Source organism: Amia ocellicauda, chromosome 5 (genome assembly GCF_036373705.1).
Source record: "Amia ocellicauda isolate fAmiCal2 chromosome 5, fAmiCal2.hap1, whole genome shotgun sequence".
Lineage (NCBI taxonomy): Eukaryota > Metazoa > Chordata > Actinopteri > Amiiformes > Amiidae > Amia > Amia ocellicauda.
The window spans coordinates 34,559,297-34,586,116 of NC_089854.1; the positions used below are offsets into that span (position 1 = coordinate 34,559,297).

The 26,820-nt window shown below is 38.5% G+C and overlaps 1 protein-coding gene across 2 annotated transcripts; it reads left to right on the forward strand.

Moving 5' to 3' along the window:
• On the forward strand, nucleotides 1-26,080 carry unc13d (unc-13 homolog D (C. elegans)). Of its 2 annotated transcripts, none has more exons than XM_066704891.1 (34): nucleotides 1-130; nucleotides 5,618-5,662; nucleotides 6,564-6,614; nucleotides 7,007-7,069; nucleotides 7,624-7,731; nucleotides 8,079-8,138; nucleotides 8,397-8,463; nucleotides 8,785-8,983; nucleotides 9,226-9,270; nucleotides 9,534-9,605; nucleotides 9,717-9,786; nucleotides 10,291-10,395; nucleotides 10,668-10,760; nucleotides 11,567-11,670; nucleotides 11,924-12,041; nucleotides 12,943-13,058; nucleotides 14,030-14,120; nucleotides 14,602-14,658; nucleotides 14,826-14,923; nucleotides 15,280-15,331; nucleotides 16,014-16,144; nucleotides 17,036-17,156; nucleotides 17,467-17,619; nucleotides 18,242-18,337; nucleotides 19,165-19,371; nucleotides 19,844-19,915; nucleotides 21,370-21,449; nucleotides 22,032-22,137; nucleotides 22,461-22,532; nucleotides 22,823-22,906; nucleotides 23,290-23,410; nucleotides 23,716-23,839; nucleotides 24,175-24,371; nucleotides 24,466-26,080. In XM_066704891.1, the coding sequence occupies exons 1-34, from the start codon at nucleotides 71-73 to the stop codon at nucleotides 24,567-24,569; spliced, it is 3,342 nt and encodes a 1,113-aa protein (XP_066560988.1). In that variant the 5' UTR covers nucleotides 1-70; the 3' UTR covers nucleotides 24,570-26,080. The 2 variants fall into 2 exon arrangements, with proteins under 2 accessions (XP_066560988.1, XP_066560989.1); XM_066704892.1 differs by having other exon boundaries at nucleotides 6,567-6,614.
• The last annotated feature ends 740 nt before the right edge of the window (nucleotides 26,081-26,820 follow it).

Genomic DNA, 26,820 nt, shown 5'->3' on the forward strand with positions numbered 1-26,820 from the left:
TAATAGCACCTCTTTCCTCAACAAACACGAGAACCATCTGTCTCGGACTGACGCCTGACCGTCACTAAAAATGATGGTACCATCCCATGACGGAACAGGACAACCAGAGGACAGTCAGCGGAACCCAGAGGTACGTGTGTGTGTACGAGTGTGTTTGTGCATGTTGTGTATGTACATGGAAGTAGGTTCTACACACTGAACTAATATGATAGTTTATAAAGGAAGGGAGCCTGGTCTATGACAAAGACTATCCATAGGGCTCTAATACATTAAATATTTATGCACAACAGCATTTTATCAGCAACAAAAATTTAAATAAGCTGCTCTGTATTCTGATAGTGGCAACTATTATTTACAACAAACAGTTATGCTTCGGTCATTAGCAATGGAAACTTAATCTGTTTTTGAGGGTAGTCTGCAATAATCTGAGCAATGAGGAACTGATACCTTGATGTGGCCAGCATAATTTGAGAAGTGTTCTATGTGCTTTGAGAGTTATTGTGTATCACTATATTACATAGTAATAGTATCAGAACTGGACCCTCATATTAACACTGGAGATATTTAGACTGCACACACATCTACTGAAATGCGTACTGCCTAGTCATCGTTTTTTATGCCACGAGGCCTAAAACAGTGCAAACAGCAGAACTATAGCTACAGCAGTGCACAGTGGTAACACTGAAGAGGTCACAGACACCCAGTAAACCACAGAGGCAGCTGTCACAAGTCAAACAGCTTCAAGAAACCCCATTCCCTCCAGGGTTCAGGATAATGAACTACTGGGGGGAAGAAGTGCTCTGGACTATAGAGCATAAACTGCCCCATTCTCATCTGAACCACACTTGACCTAAAAGCCTGTGGAAAAGAAGAATTGATGCTGTTTTGAAGACAAAGGCTGGTCACACCAAATATGGATTTGATGTAGATTTTTCTTCTGTTCACTCACTTTGCATTTTTTTAATTGATAAATATAATCTATTAACATGTCTGTTTTTGAAAGGATTCTTACTTCACAGCATTTTTTCACACCTGCCTAAAACTTTTGCACAGCACTGTATGTGAAAAAAACAAAACAATTAATCAATGTGGGTAGTCAGTATTGAACAATAATGAAGAACATACTTATCAAACCATCAATTAGATGCATACTATGACATGCCTCAAATGTATAATTAATTTGCTTTCTATAAATTGAAGAAATAAAACATGAATTACTATGTATTTTCAATTTCAGAAATAGTAGCAACTACTTCCTGAGAACTGAATTAATTAGCTTTTTTAAGTTGAGAGAACATGGTGGTTTTTGTTGAGTCACAGCTCAGAGAACTGCTGTGAACCTCTGGAGTAGACTATAGTTGCAGCCAGCATACAAGATGGCAGATTTTTTTTCAGAATAAACCCACATTCTTCAAACAAATTTGTGACATCACCTCTTGATCTTTTGATTGATTACATGTGGCTTTAACGGTTTCAAACTAAACCACAATCGGAACTATTCAACAGAAAAAGTAATAACATTTCATTTTTGAAAGCTAGCTACAGTGTTACACATTTCAGATGAAACCTTTGCTCTATCAGTTTAGATTGTAACAAAGCTACAGTAACACATTTATACATTGAGCCTGATTAAAAACATATATAATAATTAGAAATGTAAAATCATTTTACATATTATAATTATTGTGCCACTTAATTTCTGGACTTTTATAGAAATAACTGTTTTAGCATCTCTTAGCAAATTCCCATGTATCACATGGGATGTATATGTTTAATGTTTGTAATAAGCAGAATAAACAAGCCTAAAGCAAATCAAGTTACTTGATTAATTTTCATGCTTATCAATTCATGTTACATGTGTCAATGGAAAAAAATATTTGCAGGGATTATGACATGTTGATGAATCCTTGAAAATAATGCAGTTTCTCATGCCTACAACACTAAAACACGGAATTCATTTTACCACTTCCATGTTTGATAAGTAAATATAACTGTTTTGCTAATGAGCTTGCAAACCTATTTGTCTTATCAACAGACAGCAGTAAGAGCTACTGTATACATTACAGTAAACTAAATCACCCATTTATAAGACAGGACTATGTTAAAACTATGATGAACATTTTGATATTACAGCTGCAGTTTAAATCACATGACTTATAAACATTAGGCTACATTATGTAGTTGAATACCTCAAAAGTAATACTGTAGTTAACTCTATGTATCTATAATATGCTACCATAGTATAATCTAGATGCTAATTTCAATTTCAGTTATACTGTCATTATGGTAATTAGCCAGTACTACTTTAAATGGCTAAATGGAAGTGTGAATGTAAAAATTGCACATACAATGTCAGCAAAATTGCTAGGATTGTTTTTCTGCTCACATCACAATTAAAGTACTAGTGTGAAAGGCTTGAGTAGACAGTGGTGAGATACTGGTATGTATGTAGTATGTAACCTTAGTAGATATCCTACTGATACAAGCTTTATTTACAAGCAGAAGTTACAAACAATACTCAGCATTAGATCAAGCCATGTTCTTTGTAATTCTTCTAATATTCAATTAAATAAAATTGACAGGATAAATTATGTTGAAATTTTGAATGTTGCACATCAGTCATATTACAAAGTCCCCCCAGACTGTATAAACAGTTGATGAGCATTTGTGAATCCTGAAATTAATGTAAACTATATAATGTCATCAAGTACTGTGAACTAAGCCTAAAAAAATAAAAAATAAAAAAAATTCTGAGGAAACTGGCAACTGTATATGGAGATATAAAATTACAGAGCACAATTAAAATTGGAAGAGAATTCCCTTTATTGTCAAGTACATGGTGATGTGTGTGAGAGATGATTCCAATATCACCTGATGATGTGTAAAGAGAAACCAACTTGCATTCTGGCCAGTTTGCAGAAACAAATCTAACAACACAAGTATGTTGCGTTGACAAAAAATAATATAATGTTTATTTCTAAATTGTACAGTTATAATGTGAATGGTATGAAGTTCACGTGGAGTTATGGGAATGTTGCATGTCATCTTTTACAAAAGTTGAAATCACCTGAAACGGCAAAAGAAAAAATGCTGATTACAGTCTGATTGCACTGAGCATGTGCTGTTTCATTTCTCTATTTGTGGAATAATTTGTATTTTAAATGAGCTTGTGGAAGATATTTTTACAAGACCTATGGCGTGTATTCATGGCGAGTGTAGCGTTTGAGTTTTGCTAACGTTTCCAATTTCAAATATTTAAAAATGAATAAGTTAATGGAATAAATGCATGCCGTAAATACAGGTCATTTTGTTACACAGTAAGTGTGGAAGTGTGGAGCCCAGAACTGTACACAGTATCCAGATGAGGTCTAACTAGTGCATTGTACAGTCTGAACATTACTGCCCTTGTTCTCAATTCTACACTTTTGACAATATACCCTAACATTCTGTTTGTCTTTTTTATTGCTTCCCCACATTGTTTGGATGGAGAAAGTGAGGAGTCCACATAGACTCCTTGGTCTTTCTCATGCGTTACTTCATCTAGTGCTATTCCTCCCATAGTGTAGTTATAGTGCACATTTTTCTTACCTGCATGTAATACCTTGCACTTGTCCACATTGAATTTCATCTGCTAGGTGTCGGCCCACAACTGAATATTATCTATGTCCCTTTGAATAGCCTGTGCTGACAAGATTGTATCTGCTGAGCCACCTATTTTAGTATCATCTGCAAATTTGAGAAGTTTGCTAACTATCCCAGAGTCCAGATCATTAATATAGATTAGAAAAAGCAAAGGCCCTAGTACTGATCCCTGTGGAACTCCACTAACAACCTCACTCCAGTTAGAAGCGACTCCTCTAATCGACAACCTCTGCTTCCTATACATCAACCAGTTCATAATCCATCTACTTACATTACCCTGAATGCCTACAGCTTCCAATTTGAGGATCAGTCTTTGGTGTGGAACCTTATCAAAAGCTTTTTGAAAATCTAAGTATATCATATCATATGCTTTCACATGATCTACAGCTGCAGTTGCATGTTCAAAAAATTCGAATAGATTAGTAAGACATGATCTGCCTCGTCTAAACCCATGTTGACTATCTCCAAGAATATGGTTTTCATTAAGATGCTCCTTTATTTTCTGTCTAATATTTTTTTCTAATATTTTACAAGTGATGCAGGTGAGACTGATTGGTCTGTCCCTTTCTTGTGGATTTGTATGACATTTGCCGTCTTCCAGTCAGTTGTCACATCCCCTGTTCTGAGTGTGATTTGGAATATTTGAGTTAGCGGCCTAAAAATAATTTCCCTCAAGTAGTGTTGGTGTTGTCTTTTTCTTTTGTAAAAACCTCTGTGAAATACTAATTTAGAACATTTGATACATCTTGTTCATTTTCCAAGATACTTCCATGTTTGCCCTTTATCTGTTTCACTTCCTCCTTTATTGACCTCTTGCTGTTGTAGTATTGAAAAAAACTCTTAGCATTAGTTTTAGCTCCTATAGCTATGTTTCTTTTTATTTCCTTCTTTGCTTTCCTGATCCCTTTCTTAAGATCTCTTTGCAGTTCAACATATTGTTTGTATTTTGTTTAATCTCTATCCCTTTTGTTTGTGCTATATAACATTTTCTTTCTCTTGATTTTTTTTGCATACATCTATTAAACCATTTTGGTCCTCAATTTGCCACCTCATACCTTCAAGGTTGGCTTTTCTAAAATTGTAGACCATTGTTTTAGAGCTAACCATAGTGTTCCTCTGACTCTATCTTGGTCATTTGAAAAGATCAAGTCAATGCATGTGCTCTCCCTGGTTGGTTCCCTGACAAATTGAGTTAGAAAGCAGTCATTTACCATCTCAACCATTTCTATTTCTGCTTCTGTAGTCCTAACTGGGCTTTCCCAGTCTATATTTGGGAAACTGAAATCCCCCATTATAACAGCCACATCCTTGATACATGCAGTCCTGATTACACTGTACAATGCAACATCTTTCTGAATATCTGAGTTGGGTGGTCTGTAACACACTCCTACCACTAATCCTCCGGATCTTTTATTCAAAAGTTTAACCCACAAAGTTTCTGTTTTGTTACTAGGGTCTAATTTGAGTTCTTCTGCCTCAATGTCATTTCTGACATATAATGCTACCCCACCACCTCTTCGATTTTGCCTGTCTCTCCTTAACTGTGTGTATCCTTTCAACTTGTATTCATCCCCATCATTTTCTGTAAGTCATGTTTCTGTCACTCCTACAACATCATACGCCAGCACTGTGGCTTCTAGGTCTAACATTTTGTTCCTTGTACTCCTGGCATTGAGGTACTAACATTTAATGAGTTTACTTTCAGATAACATGAAGCTTCATCATTCTTCATCCAAAATGCGATATAACAATCAAAATACACAACTAATAAGGAAATAGAGTAGTTAGTGATAATAATGTATTTTTTATTTTACTTATTAATTGTTTTAACTAAATACAGCTCAGTAGACCTTTAACAAGTTTACTAACTTTACAGCAGTTTAGTTAATCAATTTAACGACCTTTTAGTTTAAGTCAGTACTGGAAAGCCAACACAATATTCATTTTCCTTTCTTCCCCTGTTCTTTTCCCACAGGCTTCTGAACGGGACCACACTGCTCACAGACAGATACAGCAACAGGTGAGCTTTAGCACTGTACTGCTAAAACTAAACTAAAACTGCTAAAGATGTCTTATAGTGTACTTGTTATTGTTACTGACAAGTTTACAAATGAGCAAGACAATCAAATATCAAAGAAAGAATCAAATCGAACAGGGGTGCCAGCCAGGAGTTGTGAGGCAGCATGAATAATAATACAAATAATAATAATATGGGAGAAAACCTTGTTTTGGCATTGTTTATCTTCAACGTGTAAAATCATCCAAACTCAGAATGGTGTAAAACAAATTCTTTAATCAAACAACACCTGTAAATAAGGTAAAATCTGTCAAATAGTTAATTCTATAATAATATTGTTAATAATCCATAATGAACAGTATTGTTGTGGCTTGGATATTTTTGATTATGCAATCTGCAATAGTTTTAGACAACAGATTTGGGTGCTTGAAGATATCTGTAATAGTGGTTCTAATTTACATTTGACACAAGTGATGTGACCTACATCAAGGAGATGTTGATGGCTATCTTTACTGAGGTAGATGTAGAGTTCAATGGGGATGAGTGTAACTGGACTTTCAAGAGTGAGTACAATTATTTTCCACTCTTTAACAGTCTTTTGGTATAGCCAGTTGTTACCACAGACACTAGTAACTTAATGTTTAAAAGAACCAGATCCAGTCTGGTTTGTATGTTCTTCCTGTGTGCGTGCAGGCTTTCTCCAGTTTTCTCCCACATCCCAAAGACCTAGTCGTGTGTGTGTGTGTGTGCGCTGCTCTGTAATAGACTTGTGTCAAGTCTAGGGTATACCCTGCATTGTGCAATGTGCATGCTGGGTTAGGCTGCCAGTACTGGAGAAAGCAGTTATTGATAATGGATGGATGGAAATCTAAAAGCCTGACCAGGGTGTTCATTCTGTCCTCAGCAGGGATCCCCAGTGCATGTTCGGAAGCTAGGAAGGACCAGGAAGCTCAAGGTAAGTGGATCACTGGCTCACATGTGTGATTGATCTCATAGTATACTTTAGGTTCATACCTGGTGGTATAAATTGGAAATCATGAATACAACAGTTCCATCAAGATAATAATTATATAATACAAATTATTAATTTGATATAGTGCCTAAGAATCCTCAAGCACTTTACAGTCTAAACATTGGTAATACATAAGCTCAAGTTGGCACTCTGTAACCTACATAACACCATCATAAAGTCAACATTACACAATATGACACAATGTATTATAATCCTTTCATAAATATATAAATATGAGGATTGTTTATCTTTATTGTAAGGTGGTGCTGATTCCAGCTGTTCTGAATCTGTTGTAAACAGACTTTTGTCAAATTAACCCTCCCTTTCTCTGTCAGGCCCCAACCTACAGAGAGGATGAGGACCCAGAAGAGGCACATCGAAGACACAAGGAGTTGGAGGTAAAGACCTTATTCATATTTTGGAATGCAGCTTGCCATTTTATAGATTGATTGCAACCCATACCCTAGCAATCTCGGGCCAGACTGAAACAGAAAAAAAAACCTGTACTGAGTGGCAATTTTCAAGTTTCTTAAATCCCAGATGCTTCTTTCTTCTACTCATAAATATAACCACTATAACATACATGTTTATAATCTTGTATTAGTGGGTGGGTCAAAGTTTTGATAAATCTGGTCTGTTCTCTAGCCCTGGAACAGATTCCTTAGAAATTCCATTCAAATTCCATTGCAATCTGGCTAACCTAATCAAATCAGTTTTCTCTTTAATTGTGTCTTCTTGTCTCTGACCTCCATTGCACTTACTCTTTCTCTTTCTTGCCTTCTTGCACCCTCGGCTCTCTGTCTCCACCACTCACTCCACCTGTCTCTGTCTCTCACTCTACTTCTTGTCACTGTTCTCCTTAATGTTGTCTAGTTAGATTACAATAAACTACAGATTCCAAGTGTTGCTGCTCTCGCTGTAAGTTTTTCCTCTCTTTACCCATGTCTCACAGCTGAAGCCCTTGTACAGAGAGCTACTGTACACAATACACTACAGACTAGGCAAGCCTGGCCCTAACCATATCTCTGACAATGCACAGCTCTTTCAATACATCAAGGAGGTGAGTGAACACCGTCCACTGCAGGGCATGCTCCTTTTTACATCTATTTCCGCACACTGCCAAGTCCGCAAAGGTCTTCACAAACAAAGACATTTTGCACCACATCCCACAACAGCAGATTCCGTGAAAGTGAGGTCTTAATCTCATGGTGTCCTCATGGCCAGGTCAAGCAAGTCTAGGCCAAAAATAACTCTTGTTTACCTTTTACTACTTGTTATCTGAACTCCTGAACAGTGTTTGATGATCAAGAGGACCAGATCGGGACACAAACTTCTTATTGAAATGTGATCTACAGGTGTGTAGGGATCTTTGCTGCCTTCTGACTGTGTATCTCTCACTCCACCCAGGCACTGTCTATGACACAGACTGAACACGAAGCCATGATGCGCAAGATCCAGAGCTTGGAGGCAAGGAGCGATCCAATTAAATAAAAACATATACAATCTTGCAGTGCCTACAGAGGCTACACTTTCTGTCACAATATGACGCAGTCCCCAATTTGAACCTATATTCTCAGTGGTGAGTTAGAAAGTGTAATGTGGTACATCAAGCGTCAGAAGATAATGGCATAAACCCAGGGTAAATGCTATTCTGTGAATGTTATTCATATGTGTAGTCTATAATCTATAATCCAAAGTGTCATTGTATTTCTCTCTATTCTTCAGCCTCCTGTGTATTGTCTGATGGTCACAGTCAAGGAAGCGAAGGGCATTTTGGGAAAAGATGTCAGTGGTAAGAGGAGTCTGGAATCACTGAGGGGAAATATGCTCACAGAGGAAACAGTTTGCTACTGTATTTCTACAATATTTTTGTGGAACCTGTATTTTTATTTTCTCTGGGGCTGTTCAGTTAAAAAATATATGCTTATAGGTAGAGCTGAGACCAAAATATATTAAAATAATGTATTATTATTCATGATATCATATACACTCCATGTCTTCACAAAGGAACTTCCTGTGCTCACAGATATACTGCCAAACCCATTCTCTTAATCCTGCTTTCTCCTTCCTTGAAACATAAGAAATACTCAAGATGGACCTCCTTTCTCTGTAGGCTTCAGTGACCCTTACTGCCTGCTGGCCATTATATGCACAGAGGATGAAGCCTCTGGAGACCAGAGCAAGAGGGATGGGCACCCTTTGTGCAAGCCCAAGAAAGCCATGGTGAAGAACGCGATCCCAGATGAGGAGATCTACCAGACTCATGTCAAGAAACAGACCCTGAACCCCATCTGGAATGAAACCTTCATTCTGTACGAAGCCCTCCTCCCCACTTTCCTTGTCTGTGTCAGTGTGCATCTGAGACCACCTATCCTTCTCCTAAATTTTTGTACCCCAACTCCCAGTTTGTAATCTTTTGGTTTTTTCACAAGTAATGGGAAACAAATTGAAACTTTAGTAGAAAGACTAAATGTAAAGATATTAGGCTGTATATTGTACCTTTACAGGCAGTTCAAATTCAGTCTTGTTGATTTGTTTCTCTGCGTTCTCTCAGGGAATTTGAAGATCCTGCTACAGCCAACCTTCACATGGAAATGTGGTGAGCACTGAGGCCAATATTTGTGCTTCCTCTTTTTCTGTCTTAACTCTCTACCTTCCCTTCTTGTCTTCTAGATCTATTTCTTTCTGCTTTCTATACACCCTCAGTCATCTTTCTCCTTTCTTTCTCACCCATCTCTCATGAAGTCTCCTCTGTTGAAGAGCTAAGAGAAATAATATAAGATCTAACAGTTTTAGAAGGATTTTCATATTCTACTCAGCCATGGAAAATAAATGCAGTTATTGTCTGTGTCAATTCCACAGGGACAAAGATGAAGAAGTGTCACTGGGACAGAAACTAGAAGAGTTCAGGACAAACTTTCAAGGATTCAAGAGGTATCTTCCACAACTGAAACATTTCTACATTCTGAATAAAAAGCACTAGTAGATCACCTCTGATCACATATAATCCTTTTGATGTCTCCTGACCCCTTGTGTTCTGTACAGAATGATCAAAGATGCAAAGAAGATGAAAGGCCAGGATGATTTCTTGGGGAACGTGGTGCTAAAGCTGCAGGTATGAGTACAGAAAATATATAGGTGAATTGCCACCATCTCTAAACCTGGTCGTTAGACCAAAATGAAAACAAGCCATTCCTATTAATAATTTCAAAGTGTCTATTAAGACACATACTGGTTAAATCCAGAATCTCCCACCTTAATGACAGTCAAGTGATCAGTTAGACCTGTAATACAGAAAATACTAAGCTGCTAACCTTTAAAAAATATTTTGAAAAGGACAACGTTTTGGGTTATGTGAATAATTGTCTGACACAAAACCATTTCAAGCAAGAATCTGTAACACCTTGATTTAAAATATTTTATTTAATCCATCTAAAAGCCAATGTATTCATTTCAATTTACATTAATTTAGTTTGTTCTACAGGAAAGCTTTATGTAAAATTTATTTGTTTACATCAAGCCTCACTCACTAAACAAACAGACCAAATCAATGACCAGACAAGTTGTCCAGTTCATGTTGTATGATAGTAAAATGCAGTTCTATTCCATGTGCATTCAGGACTTGCACTGCACTGAGGATCAATGGTACATCCTGGAGCCCCGAACAGAGACCTACCCAGAGAGGGGGAAGTGTCACTTACAGCTCAAATTCATCCACAAAGAAGTAATGGCATTTATTTTGTTTGTTTTAGTTTTTGCAGTTTTTACCTTTTTTAAAAACAAATATATTAATCCATCAAATGCCCTTACCCATGGTGACATTTGAAAGCATTACAATGGCGCAGTAATAAAATAAGCCTCAATCCTAGTACAATGAGCTAATAAGTGCAGACATAATACAGTTAAGGCCTAAGTATGTGCTAAAGGCATGGGAAAGCATGGAGAAGTTGCAACAACACAATAGAAATGTGTCTCGGGCTTGTGTGTTGTTCACAGAGAGATGGTGTGCTGAGTGCTGGCCGGACTGCCTACGTCAATTATTGCGGGATTCTGCAACAGTTTGTGCAGTATGACATCTCCCAAAAGAAGGTAGGCACTGCTGACTAGGGTGACACGTCTCCAAGGACATTGCGAGACGCACAGATTTGACTTTTGTTAGAAATGTGACCTTTGTCAATGTGTGTTAGAGGAAAAGAAAACACCACTGGAAATGTAATGTGTTTGTCTAACATGAATAGTTCATAATGATATATTAGTGATATTACAACAGTCTACAGTTAACCATATTGAGTTAATTTCACATCCTACCATAAGCTGGAAAAACTATTACCCTTAAATACTTTTTTGTTACACGTAAATGGTGTTGACCACAGTTTAAAAAAATATATATATATATAAAATCCACTGTTGTAAAACTGTAGTCACTGCCAAATGGTGTGAATAATATATATTTTAATATATATTTAATGTGCAGAAATTATTATTATTTTGCTCCTAGGGTGTTACACTCAGATCCTCAGGGTTTAGAGAGGTTGCAGGTTTTGCAGTCTCAAACTCAGTTCATTCAATGCTTTCTCGTTCCAACTAAATTATGTAACAAATCTATATATTTTATCAGCTGCAGATATTCTAAGTCTTTAACAGTTGATAGTTTAAAACTGACTGTGGATTAATGGCACAGTAGCTATACAAGTTTTATGCAGCCTGGAGAGAAATATTAAATTCATGTAGTTATTTAGATACTGTAATTAAACCAATTTGGACACTGTGCCTTTCCAGGAACTGAGTCTGTGAGCTCTGCATTCATTCCTGATGTGTCCTGTCCATCCCACATGTATTCTATATTTTCTGTGCCTATAATCTGAGATTGTATTCTTCTCTGCCTTGCCAAGCAGCAAGGCAGTGTCACTTGGAAGGGTGAGCTTAGCAAGGAAGCACAAACCCTGCTGGACCTCCACGCCACCCAAAACGACCTTTCCCCCTTCCTGCAGGATATGGGGTGAGTTCTGCAAACACTGCCTAGTACAGAATCATTGGCAAAGACAGGCTTCTGAAGTACAACCAAAACCCAAAGCTTAATCTTTGACTTCTCCTTAGCATGATATTTTTTTCCATAGTGATATTAATATTATTTATTAACTCTGTGATAACAGTAACCTAATAATGATGGGACAGGTTTCTCAAAAGAATAACATTATCTACATGAAGTTCCTCTGTCTGGTTTATTAATGTCATGCTCTCTCACTCTGCAGAAAATGGGTGGCTTACAGTAAACTTTACCAGAAGCTGGAACTGGATCATACAGTTCTGTTGCAACAGATCACCAGCATTGAATATCAATGGGCTTTACAGGATCTCCCATATCCACAGGTAACACCACAGAGGATGGTAGAGTGAAGGTACATCAAGGCCATAAATGCACTGTTCTTCAGGTCACAATTTGAAAAAAATATGTGAGGACATAGGACCAGAGAACACTGTTGCTGTAGCTGTTTTTAGTTTGTGGTGAATAATCACCCCTGTCAACATATTCTAGATGTATTTTTTTCATTACTTCATCTTTCATTGATAGACCAAAGTGTACAGGTAATTAGAAATAGAGCTACTGGGACTCCAGAGAAGTCTTCCAGCATTCACTGTTTCTGTGAGTTTCTATTAGTGGATCTCTAGTTCCAACCATATGCTGGCACCCCATTAACTTGACTCTAGATCGCATCCATCAGGGTTGTTAGTTGTAGTGGGCTACCACACACAACTGTCTTACTGTCTTCTCTAGGCAGGTCTGGGGCAAATTATTCTGCATTTAAATGTTATTAAATGTAAAACGTTTACTTTTTTCCTACTTCAGCTTCACCCTTTTATCATCTTTCAACCCTTGAATTATCTTTGTTTTTTTAACCATTCCAATCCTGATTTTACAGGGGTTGAGTATTACATATGTGACTGCAAACCAAGACCATTAAATATACATTTGTAGTACAGGGGCATGATTTGATGACCCTTGTGGAATAATATCTGCCTCTTGGATAAATTGGTCTTGTTCTGTTCATAGTAGCATCTGTTTGTTAATTTTCAGGATTCAATGACAGCTTTAAAACTGATGATCTGCTTAGAGCACAGAGTTTTAACAGGAGTAGAATTGTGTATAGGTTCCACTTGGAACAAGAACCAGAAGACAGTATTTCTCTCCATGGCCAGACCTGTGAATCCTGTGTGCCTCTGAAATGTGTGGAGATACTCTTTGATGGCCTTATTTCATGTCCCCCCCCAGAAACAAGAGTTGGGCGACTCCTTTCATGCCTTCCTGCAGTATGGCCTCTCCCTCATCTCAAAATACCGAGATGTCTTCCCTATCGCCAAAGCCCAGCGTCTGCACGCTCTGCTCAGGTATGATGTCTCAGAAGAACTTCATATTAGTGTATGAGGATGCGTGAAAATAAAGTATAATTTGGTACATATTTATACATTCATTTTAAGGTCAGCATTTCATAGAAAATAAAAATGAACAAGAAACCATCTATAGCTCTATATACCCTATACTAGTATTAAGATTATGGACCGTTTCATTACTTGATCATATTCCATGGCTCTGTTTTGAACTAACTGTACCCAACTGAGAGCCTGAACACTCCTCATATTATATATTATCTTTTAAGTTTAATGAAATCAGAAAAACAAACTTAGACAAAATAAGTGTTTATTTCAATGGCTAGTAAAACAATCATATTCCTTTTGAAATATTTATTGGAGAAAGTTCCCTTTAATATGAAATTGTCTTGCATTATTTTTGTGTATAGCAACAGATGTTTTTGTTTCAGAAAATGATCATGTGTACATTTATAATAGTGAATGACAGTGGTATCATTAGGCCTGGGTGTCCGGGGCTACAGCCCCGAATGTTTTATGAATAGCCCCGGAGAGAGAGAGAGAGAGGAAGAGAAAGAGAAAGAGAAAGGGCACCAGTTACAGGTCTTGTCATTGTTGGCGTCTGGTGGTAGCTAATTCACTAAGGCAAGACTTGAGTTGAAGGGTGGCTATGGATATCAGAAGTTTTTTCAAAAAGAGAAAGGATCATGAAGGGAAGGAGGCACAGGCGAGGCTTGAGGCGGTGGAGGATGAGGACCAGTTATCTCCTGTAGCTGTAGCAGCAAATGAGTCAGGACGTAAACCTGATTTCAAAACACGGGCGTATAGGGTGGCTCACCGAAAATTAAGCCAATTTGGGGATTATGGGTAATTCTATCCTGGGATCTGTAGTGTGTATAATTTATACAGGACTTACAACAAGCAGTATGGCTGTTCAATGTGAGTTAGGGTTACAAACTGTGAAACGCCTCCTGCTTGTCTGATTATTGCAGGGTGATGGTCCAGATCTGTAAAACCAAGGCCTTTCAGAAACTTAATCCATCCAATTTTGATCTTCAGCAGGAGGTGATAGAATCTGTTCAGGTAGGCTGACAGCTGGATTTCTGTCTTTACCCTGAATATTGCATTTTTAAATCTGATATGTGTGTTTTCTTGCAATTTAGTCATTTAGTATCAACATTACCCTACTGATTGATGCACTCATGTCCAAGGGCTTGATGTTCAACAGTTGGTAAGGGATTTACTAATGAGTAAAAACAGTACATATATTAATTATGGTTGCTGTTACACATTTACAGCATATATATTCACACATAATTAGGGTTGCCACCTCTGACTTCTGACTCCCGAACAAAATGGGACTACAGAGCCATTTCGTAAAAATATCAAAACAAAAATGTGCTGTTCTTTGGAAAATCAGGCCCTAACAATGGTAACTTTTGTTTGGGTGAAAGTGGGACAACCATCAGGTGACACCATGAGACAATTCTATGAAATCATATAAATCTAAAACCATTTCCTTGTGATTCAGAAAATGCTGACTGTCTGACCTTTTACCTTGCAGCTGGGAACTAGGGAATGGTTCAACATTAAAAAAGGACTCCACCAGCCAATGATGAAGGTAAGAGCAGAAGAAGAGCGACTCTAGGTGATGGAGGCAGTGATTATTACATTCTTGTGTGTTGTTTGTGTTTCATGAGGGACTAATTTCCATGGTGCACGCATTTCAGCATGTATGTAGAAAAACACGTATACTATACTTCCTTTTCTTTCTGTCTTCCTTTACAGGATGTTACAGAGATCATCACTGCCCTCTCCAGTTTGGTAACAGAGGTAAAGGAAGACATTCGACTTAGCAAGGACGTGTGGAACAAGGTGTTTTCCAGGTGAGTTAGAACACAGTGAGTCTTCTATTATTGTCACTTTCAGACAATGAGGTTACAATAAAGATCTAAAAGCAACATGAAGAACAAACAAACAAAAAATCCTCAGCTGTTTACAATGCACACTATGCCCCTACACTTTCTTGCGTGGTACAGTGTCAAGAAAGTGCACCCTCTTCACTGTCCTAACAGTCTGCTAGCTATATAAACCAAGCTTCTGTTTCCTTCCAATCATGTCATGAAATGACATCTTGGAAGAAATATTGGTCTGTTTCATCAGAACTGCATATATTATTTGTTTGGAGGTCAGATGAAATTAAAATTCACTTTAATCTGCTTCTCTCCCTCACACTTCGCAGTGCAGTGCAGCTGGATGTCTTTACAGTGGTCTACCTGGAGCAGGACACCTTGGTAAGAAGCATGAGGCAACAAGCTTAGCACATATCAGTAACTTCACCTGATCTGTTAAGTGCTAGTGTCACAGGCCTCAACATGTGCAATCAGACTGTTATATCATTTTGATTTAACTGGGCTCTAAAGGTTGTGCAAATCCTTAAATCTTGGACCATTTGGATTTGGGTTTTTCAATTGTTTGTGCTACATGGCTTGGGGTGGTTCGAATCTTAGATACACCCCTATACACTACAGTGTCATGACCAATACAATCTATCTATGATTCCTGGTTTGTGCACTGGTAGCCTGGGTTGGACACCTGAAACATCTCATGCCCAAGCCACACAACCCACACAAGTGACAAGCTATGCCCAAAGACTGGCTCCCAGCCTCAAGTGCCCAATTCTCTCTTAAGACTCCAGGAGAGTGAATTCAGGATATCCCAAAATGTGCATCAATGCCCAGCAAACGCACATTTTGCACTTGCTTGGCTACACAGAGATTTCTAAACCACCTGCACTTCAGAAGATCTTACGAGGGCTACAGGCCATATATTATGCCTGATATCAGGAAAAATCATAACTGCAGTGGAAAAATATGAATATGAGCCTGTTACATTAGCAATCCACATATAAATGTATAATACAAATGTCATAGTTTATTACAATTAAATGTTTTCTGTTTGTGTCTGTGTGAGTAGGTGGCAGTGGAAGTGGGCGAAACCCTGAGCAGTGTGGAGGATAAAATTGACATGCAGTTGGCAGCCACTCTCTTTCCACTGTATTTGAGTCTCAAGTCCATCCACAAGGACAAGGCGTTTCTCCAGAAGAGGTGGGCAAGTCTAGACTTTGGCATTACTAGTGCTACATTTTCTTCTCGCAGCCATCTATACTATTTTAATTTCCCAAGCCAGGAATTCTGATTGGCCCCAAAGGCAAAGATACAATGCTAATAAAAGGAAAATCCCAGTACATGTTAACAAATATGCTCATGTGTTTTATATATATGGTATCCATAACATGTTCAAACAAAAAACATAATAAAAAAACTATAGGACTACAATTGTGGTAAAATGGGACTTCTATCATTGCAATAGTACCTTAGATTCCTAATTCCTTTACTTTTACCAAATGGTGGCTGGAGGTGATGTTAGTTTGGGTTAGAGTGAATGTGTTTAGAAAAGTTAAAATACAGTAGTCTTGGAGCTTTTACATAGGCAGATCATGTCCCACCCACTCCCCCCCAGAGGCACACACATACATTTAAATATTTTGTTGCCTCATAGTTTGGATTTTTTTTTCATGTATATACACATCCTACCCCACAATTTCCAAGTGAAAAATATATATATATATATATCAGAAATATCTTGGTTGGATAAGTGTCCTTGTAATAGCAATCCTAAATTATTTTAAAGCAGTCACCTTCAAAATCACATGCCAAGTTAAGTGGTCTCCACCTGTGTTAAATTGTAGTGATTCACATGATTTCAGGGTAAATTCAGCAGTTCCTGTAGGTTCCCTCTGCTGGGTAGTGCATTTAAAAAATCCTTGTTTAACAACAAAATGTGAAAAAAGTTCAAGAGGGTGTACACAATTAGACATTCATCATAGGTACTGTAAACATATACATACAGATCAAACTTCAAAAGAATGGGGTGAAAGAGTGTGTAAGTGGAAACAGTAAGAGCCTGTTGATCTGACGTGGGCTCCCTCACTCCAGGGGGAAGGTGCTGGCCCTGACTGAATTTCACGTGAGGTTCCGCGATGCTCTCCCTCACTGGCTGAACAAGGCCTACAACACCACACTGGAGAGAGTGCAGAGGGCAGTGCAGGTTGACCAGGTAAACCCCCCATGACTTCCACAGTATTTTCCTCTGTCTCCTTTTCAACCTCCTGTCTCCCCAGTCCTGTTCTCTACTTTCCTTTTTTTCAATGTGAAGCTCAAACAGGGTGGGGATATTCACTCTCACTTTATAGCTTGTCTGTTTTCTTTCCTTCATTTGGCTCTCTTTTATTTCTTAATTTCCCTTCTCACTTCCCACCCTGAAATAATTTAGCTCTGGTCAAAGCAAGCATTTTTGTATGATTTAGTATTAGGAGTTTGATTCCCAACATTTTTATTAGTAAGTGCTTTATGAATGCCTCTCCCAGCTCCAGCCGCTGATCGACGGCTCCGTTCCCATCAAGCACAGCTCCTCGGCCGTGGACCTGGCCGCTTGCCTTCACCCCATCTGTCAGATGTGGAATGAGCTGAGTTGGCCAGACCCTGAGGAGGCCTTCATGTTGATGGTCAAACTCACTGAGGTAAGCAGGGGGCTCAAGGGTAATCACAACAGGGCCAGTCTACCTCAATGTAACATCTCCTGTCTTTCTTAGATTAGGCATGGATATGTCTGTGCAATATTATGAATGAGCAAGCTTTTGATTTTGAAATGTTAAATGATTACACTCTGCATCAACATACCACTCAGGAGGTTGGGAGAGGAGGGTGCGGGATACCAAAATACAATATAACGCAGAACTTTTTGATATTGCATAAACATATAGCTGTATTTATGAAGAACACAAGAGTGGTATGATATTTTTCAGAATTACTGTAAATATTTGTAAACCAAGCGTCTAGCTATTTGCTGAATATCGCATATAAAAGTCCTTTCACACTGAGCACATCTCATAAAGGCTCCAGCGTAAATCCTTTTTGGTTGAGGATATAGTCCCTATGGAAGCTTTCACACTGGCCATGTCATGAAAAACTGAAAATGTATTTTTGTGTGTGCTTTCTAGTTGGGCATATATTTATTTATTTAACCAGTCACATTCCCGATTGCACCATCATGACAAGAAACATCTTTAAAAAAATGGTTGATGAATGTCTGATTACAGAGCTGTCAAAGTAATTGGAAGTTATTTGGATTTTTGTATTCAGGACATGTGTAAGATTGCGCTGACGTACTGCAATTTGATCCAGCAGAGAGCTAAAGAGCTCTCCGACACATCGGACCACAGCAGCAAAGTGAACAAGGTACGACATTGACTCTCTCCTATTGGTCAGAACAAGCATACGTGCAGATACAATTGTAGACATCAGGAATTCAGGGCACCTCTAACATGGATGTTACTAATTCTAAAGATTGAAGATGCTGCTCAATCAGAAACTAATGGATGGTAACAATAAGCCATCATTATCAGTTTTGTTACTCTAGTAACACAGCTGTAAGAGCGATTAGCAAGTTCTAAGAAATATAGAGCCACATTTTCCATGTGTACAAACTGTAGGCTAATTAAATATGGAATTTGACCACTGTTTGCCCAAAAAGAGAATAAGGAATAAGGTATTTTCTACACTGGGTATCTTCTGGCATTAAATACTTTCATCACATTATGAATCGCAACAGTGCCTATCTTTTAATATTGCTATCTAACTAATTTGGTTTCCAGTTGGTTTGAGCTTCTAACAGTATATAATAAATACATAAATCCCCGCTTTATTAATATAAGGTTATATGCGTTGTTGTACCTTTCGAACAGTTCTGAAATTATTTCTAATACATTTAATTTCACATTACATAACATTTAGCTGACACCATACAAAAGTGCAAAGTGATCAGCAACTCCTCTTTTTGGAAAAAGGAAACAAAACTACAATAAATCATCAATCAGTTGGTTAATCAACTAATCAAAACAAATAAGTAACCAGCAGCTGGGATGTAAGAAAAATATGAAGAGACTGCAGCCCTCCAGCAATACAGTTTGAGAGGACCAGTCCATGGTTATGTGGCAGGACCCTACAGACTGAAATTGCTGTTGCTCCCATCGTAATACTCTGCCTGTCTCACTGTTTCTCTCCAGCTCTGTGTGGTGGTGAATAACATGGAGCACCTGAGGACCATCCTGAATAAGCTCCCCCAGCAGTTGAACTGGGACGGGCTGCGGGAGAGCATCAAGCATGTGATTGGGGAGGACCAGTTCCACAACACTTTGCCCTCCCAGCTGCAGCACTCACAGAACGTGCTGGCCAGGCAAATCCGTGCTGCACTGGGAACACTGGGACAGCAGGTACGCTTGGCAAACTGGCCCTGCCTGACTCTCATTAGCCTCTACACAACCCCCAAAGTGATAGACTAGAGAGAATCTAGCAACAGGAGGAAGAGAGCAACTGTACATGTGTAACTAAATTAAAGAAAAATGTAGGGGATCACATTCACTTCTAAACCAAACCTTTGATTAAAACTAAAAATAAAAAAAAAGTGTTTTGTACAGGTTCTCCAAATTACTGGTAACTGCAAAGATCATTTAAAAATCAAGTAAAAACAGTACATCTCACAGGCACTCTTGACTGTAATGCCAGTCACCACAAGCTTATCCTGTAGTAAATGCTACAATTTAGATAGAACTTTGTCCATCTCTTTGTATAAATCACAATTTCAATATGACAAGATCTCCCAGTATTCACCTTGTGTTTGTGTAAATGGAGACTGTTTGACCTCCTCATTCCATGTATCTCTGTCTGTCTTTGTATCTGTTCCAGCTGCGCTCAGACATTGAAAAGCACATAATGAACATGGCTGCCCGTCGCAGATATTCATCCAGCACAGAAGATGTAAGACAAATATCTAACCTAAAGTCCTTTCTGCCTTGGAGGCTTGTGGGTCTTTTAGGTTAATGACAGAAGAACACTCACTTCCGACAAGCAAAATACCTGTTCAATTTAGAACAGTTATAATAATTAATAAATTGCTTACCCAGCACCTGTTATCATTTAAGAGCTGATTCAGGCCTCACCAAGACACTATAGGTCCACTATTTGTCCCAAAGATGTGAAATTTCACATCCATTAATCCATTAGTTATATTTTAGGGGCTCAAAAGTATTTGGACAAACTAACATTGTGAGTTTCAATACTTGGTTGCAAATCCTTTGCAGTCAATGACTGCCTGAAGTCTGGAACCCATAGACATCAGCAGATGCTGGGTTTCTTCCCTGGTGATGCTCTGCCAGGCCTGCACTGCAGCTGTCTTTAGTTCCTGCTTGTTCTTGGGGTACTTTGACTCACTTTGCATATAATCTATTAACATGTCAATTTGTGAAAGCATTCTTTACAGCATTTTTTCACACCTGCCTAAAGCTTTTGCACAGTATGTATATACTGTATATATATAATATTACAGCAGACATACTTATCCAGGAGAAATTACAATTATTACAATATATCATTATATTTTTACATACAATTACCCATTTACATGGCTGAATTTATTTTTACTGGAGGTACAGTATCTTGCGCAAGGGTACAACAGCAGTGTCCCCCATCTGGGATTTAACCCACAACCTACAACCCACTCAGGAGTTCACAGCTATGGACCAGTCTATACGACCAGTTTTATGCAACCGAGTGTCTATCGTTAGTATAACTTATTATTAAATTATCCTAAAACAAAGACTTAGGCTGGGATTAAATCAAAAGTTTGACCCACCCACTAATAGAAAATTACAGAACTGTACTTAGTTGCGGCTTCATTTTTATAAAGATGACACTTTCTTCCATTCATAAATATAACCGCTATGATGTACAGGTTTGTAGTTTGCTATCAGCGGGTGTGTCAAAGTTTTGATTTAATCTGGCCCTTAGTCTATGTTCATGCAGCCGGCCCCCAGGAGATATAGAAGTAAGCTGAGCTGATTAGTAATTGGCAATTCTGTTGGCATTTATTGTGTATAAGACCCAGGCCTAGACCAAATCAGAACTCAAGCTTCCTGCAACTGCAACATACAAACCTGTATCCCATCACCTTTGATTTATAAGCAGTAAAAAGTGTCATGTGACAATTAATTACATAGCAATAGGTTACAGGTTTGTATGTTATGTTTCATGGCAAGGCAGTGTTTTGATTTGGTCTTGAGTTGGTGAAAATGTTGCATCACCTTTTCATTGGTGTTGAAAATGGCATTCTAAGAGTTATAGTCCACTAACCAAATCAACATTGACAGCAAAATGATACCAAACATAATCAGTGTGAAGGTGAATTTCTGAAACTCTGTGCCTCTGTCCTGCAGGCAGTGGTGCCATTGATGAGGTATATGGAGAAGGAGCTGCATTACATGAATGAGAACTTGGTACAGGAGAACTTCAACAGGTACAGTGCAGCTCCCGTCAGATGTGCAGGATCTACAAAGAAGCAGCTGCATTAGTTTTAACATTCATTAATATCTAAACAAGGGTTTATACAGGACAGTTCTGAGTCTAATATCAAGAGAAACATAAAGGGATTTTGCCACATTATAACACAGTGCCGCATGAATTATGGTTGATCTTCCATAGAAAAGGAACAGAGCTGGAAAACTGTAGCTTGGCCGCTGATATGAATTATGGATTAGAATAATTTACCAGTACTGTATATGATTCCAGAGTAAATTTGTCTTGTTTCCAAAGGTCTTATCTGCCACAAAGTATTTCAGGGACAGGAACACTTACTGTCATTTCTTCTCTTATCTACCACAGACATAGAACCATGGTGACCCCATTTTGTCCCATTAATTCATTAGTACTGGAGAGGGAAGGGTTGAGACAATTAAAAAAAGAGAAGTCTATATTGAAACATATTGTAAATGTATTGTACATCAAATATATTTTGTCTAAACACTATAAGCTGTAAGAAAGAATACCCAGCTGGAATCGGCTGTGGCGTCTGCATGGTAACTGTCTTATTCTGCCACAGTCTCCTGAATCCTCTCTGGACCAACTCCATCAAAATCCTGGACAACGTGTCCAAGCAGCAGAACAGTGTTATGGAGTTCTTCCAGCGTGTGCACTACACCCTTCAGGTGAGCAGATTTCCACCAAGATTTCAGTTACAATTAGGTTTTCTGCTTTTCAATATTTCATTTTTTTGAAGCACAGATTTTACTGAGTAAAAAGCCATACTTACATATAATTAAAATAGTTTCCCTTCAGTTCTTTATTTGAGCCTGTTCATTATCTAAACTCACTGAGTGAAAATGTACCATTTATGTTGCTCCTGCTAAAGGTAAGTATCACTGGTGGGTTGAGACTCAAGCCTATTACACATTTAGCTATATATTTGTAGAAATCGCTTGTTTGTCCATTGCCCTGATGCAACACTATGTTTGGCTGGTGTGTGTTTCAGTGTCTGGAGCAATGCTTCCATGCAGATGGGAATGGCTTGTCTTTGGAGACGCTGCACACAGAAGAGTACAAGGTAAGGTTTCTGTAGAGCTGTTCTGAAAACGTAATGGGCCTTGCATTGGCTTGACTATGGACATTACACTTTGAAACCATTCAGAACTAGTTCATTATCCTTCATTTTCCCCTTGTGACTACAATAGTAGTGGACAGGAAAGAGAAAAATCAAAGTACAGGTATCCTCTGAAGCCTGCATTGTCAAAATAGTTTTCACACTGCCCAGCACAAGCATAAAAACCAATGACAACCTTATATAGTTAGCTGGATGGCTGTGTATTGTTACAAATCCTCTTTCTTGTGTTTCAGGCCCTAAAAGCTCATCTAGCACTGAACTCTCTGAGCAGCCAACAGTTGATAGAGAAGTTCCTGGAGCAAAAAGTCTGGGAGCAGGTGAGGGGCACATGTCAGTGCCATTTATTCATGAACATGTACAGCTGATCCCATGTCTTAATTAAGTATTATTTATTTGTCAATTTTCTATATACAAGTTACAAGAGTTAACTGTTTTCAATCCACTGTAATCCTTATATTGTTATCCAAGAAGCCTTACTTAATTTGTTTCCTACGGACCACAAGTTGGTCACCAGTGCATTTGGTGCAAATATACACTGGAATTCAGATAATGCCTTCAATACACGTTGTATACAAACAATTAGTACATTTCCTAGGGTTTTTGGACTATAGTACTCTACGGGAGTGTATTTACAGAAACTGAAGCTCTAATGTTTATTCTCGTACTTTTTTTTTCCTGGGTGTGCTCTTGGCATTTGCAGAAAAGCTACAGTAGTGAGAAGTATGGTGCCATCACGCTGATAGGATTCTACAAGAAGTCTGACCAGCAGCTTCACATTGAAGTCCTCAATGCTGTCAGCCTCATCCCCCTCGACTCCAATGGTATGACAAACACAGTAGGACAAAATCCTATAGTTCAGTTTTCCTTTTGTGCATTGTTTTCTGTTGAATATATACTGTGAAATTTGACCATTTAAATATGAACTAGTTGAAAGGCACCTGTTAATAATGTTAATATTGATGAATTTATAGTTTGCCAATACACAGACCTTCATACCTAGGATAAACATTGCAGTAGGTTACAAAATCTGTGTCTGAGACTATCATGTGGTCTCTGGTCTGGGCTGATTGTTAGACTGTGTTTTAGTCTGACAGCTGCATTGTTAAACCCTGTGTGGCTCTGATAGGCTCCAGTGACCCTTTCGTCCAGCTCTCCCTGGAGCCCCGGCACCGCTTCCCGCAGGTCGAGTCCAGATGTACACAGATCAAGAAAAGTGACCTCAACCCTCTCTTCGAGGAGTCCTTCGAATTGTAAGTATGCATCCTCTGAAATAAGACATAAAGCCTTGCTTTCTTCCCCCCTGGCAAGTCCGCAGTGCACACAGCATGGGGAGGACTGATACTGCACACTGGCAGCTCAGACACCCTGTAAGCTACAGGGTGAGAAGCCAAGGAGACCCTGAGTAAAATCCATAACCCAGGTCATGATTATCATATTATTATCAGCTTGTTCTGGATTTTTAGTGACCAAGTCAGTAAGGCATTGCATATAACGCTATAATTTTAGTGTGTACTGCAATTCAAAAAGCAAAATGGCACTGAACTGCTGGAATATGCTGATGCCACTCCCTCGTCTCTCTCTCTAGCCGGGTGCCGGTTGAGCAGTGCCACGCGGCGGGCTCCTGCTTGGTGCTCACTGTCCTGGACCACGACACACTGCGCAGTGACGACTTCGAGGGCGAGGCCTTCCTGTCACTAAGGGCCATTCCCGGTATCGGGGGCTCCCAGGAACAGGCACCTAACGCTCAGATCCGACTGCCCCTCATGCACCCCAAACGCAATGGTACGCCCCCTGGCAAACACCACAAATTAATGTCTTCTCAACTTGTTTTACCCCAGAGGCTAACCGTTCTGTCTAATTCCCTCTCCACCGACAGAGGACAATATTCTGAAGATGCTGGAGTCCAGGAAGGGGGATCGAGAGGCCCAGAGTTTTGTAAAGCTGAGGAGGCAACGGGAGAAGAAGTCGCAGGAGATATAAAAAGAAAGAGGGGACACTTTGTGGGGGGGGGGGGGGGGATGGTGCACAGGCATCACCACAGACATTTAGTCTGGGACAATCATATCATTTTATAAACTCCAGCAAATATTAGGGTTTGAACTGTTTATTTTCTTTATCACTACTTGCAGTGGAACACATTGGAAGCTAAATCAATGCATCAGCAAAATGCCAGTTAAAATGGGATTGGAGGAGTTAACTCTTGTGTTTGATTGACAAAGGCAAAATAGGATCAACAACGTAAACTATCTTTGTTTGTCAAAAAATAAGTCACTTGGTTTGGTCATTAACAGCTTATTCTGAGTTGAATTGAGAGGGGAAAAAATACAGGTAAAGTGACCTCAAATCACCTTAAAAGAACAAAATGCACACCTTAGCACTAGTACACTGCTACCACATGGCAGGATCTCTGAGACAGAGATTCTCCTTGCCTGTCCTTTACACGAGATCCCAGAACCAAAAGATGCACTTGTGACACATTTCAGATTTCTGTAATTCCTAAAGAAGAGGTAAGATAACTTTCAGTTTAGCTCAAATTAAGGTCAACAAGTGTAGCGCATCTAGGTCAATGTTGTGACCCAAGATTTTAAATCACTTATCATTCCATCATTAGATGTTCCATTCTGCACTGCTTAGCTGTAGCCACTCACAAATACACATTTTGTATATAATTTCCTTTCGCGCTGTGCTGCTGTTAACCCAAATCTGTACTTTAACCTAATATCAACCCCAATCCTTTAAACAAACCCTCTTCTGGTGCTTCTTAAAATACCCCGTTCAGACTTCTAGACTCTGTCTTCCCGGTTCTGCAATTTATTAACTTTTGTCACCAGTGCAACGCTAGCTTAAACTACCCAGTAAGGAAGATGATACTGAAGAGTCACCTTAAACAAAGGCATTATTATTTAATCCTCTATGTATCATCTAAATCTTGTATAATAACAATCTGCAAACACATCCCAGTGGTAAATGAGCTACCCTAGTTGACCAAGTCTGAAACATGACCTCTTATAAAAGTTGACTGTTGTTTAAAACCATATGAAAAATGGGCAAAGGCAAAGTGAGTAAAACATGTGGAAGACAATGGAACCAAGGGAAAAGTGCCAAATACCAGTGCAAATGTAGTGGTAAACCTTCACAAGGGATACATGCACACACATGATCTGTAATTGTTTTTGTTTGTAAATTTAATTCATTCTATCTAATCCACATACTGTTGCACCAAACAACAAGTGCTTCATCCAAAAGCTGTTAACATATCTAGCAGGAACATTCAAAAACACTCCCACAGCACTTCACTTGCTTCATAGAGAAATAGGTTTTGTTTTGTTGTTTTTCTTTTTGCTGCCCACAAATACATCTATACGTTAGATTTATTGGGAGAACAATTTAACATCTGGATTCCTGAGACTAATAATACACAATATTTATTTTTCAAGTTTTGTATATTTAAATGGATACAATAAACATTTTGCTTCATCTTTCTTATGTAACATCGTATCAGTTTCATAAATAGACGTTTTTTATAAGAATGCTTCAAAGGCTTTTTTTCCATTAAAATTTTAACTTGCACTTAGTAGGGAAGCATCAACCTTCTTGAAACCCACCTTTTCTGTGGATTTTAACTTGTAAAGTGTTTCTGCAACTAAAGGGATGATCTCACCAGTGTTTATTCAGACTAGAATATCAATACTAAAGGTTATTGCAGACCCTTCATAATGCCTCTACACCATATGTCACAGTGCAGCTATATGCAGTGGCTCTCAGAAGTATTCATCCTCCTTGGACTTTTCCACATTTCATTGTGTTACAACATGAAATTAGAATGGATTTAATCAGTGTTTGCCACTGATCAACACAGCCAATGTCCATAATGTCAAAGTGAAAAATATAATCTGCAAATTAATTACAAATACAAAACAGAAAATAATTGAATGCACAAGTAATCACCCCCTTCAGTCTATATTTGGTAGAGGCACCTTCTCTCTCATGTAACACAATGAAATGTGGAAAAATCCAAGGAGGGGTGAATACTGTTAAGAGCCACTGTACAGTAATACTTCAATTAACAAGTAGACTTCATTAAACGAAACTTCATTACCAGAGACAGAATTTTTTTCAAATTTAAAAATACAGCACATAAATCCTATTGTGTGGCATAACCAATACTTTTTTGGAGGGCAGTTTCCACCCCCCATTATATCTGATACATTTTGAAAAATGTCCCTTGGAA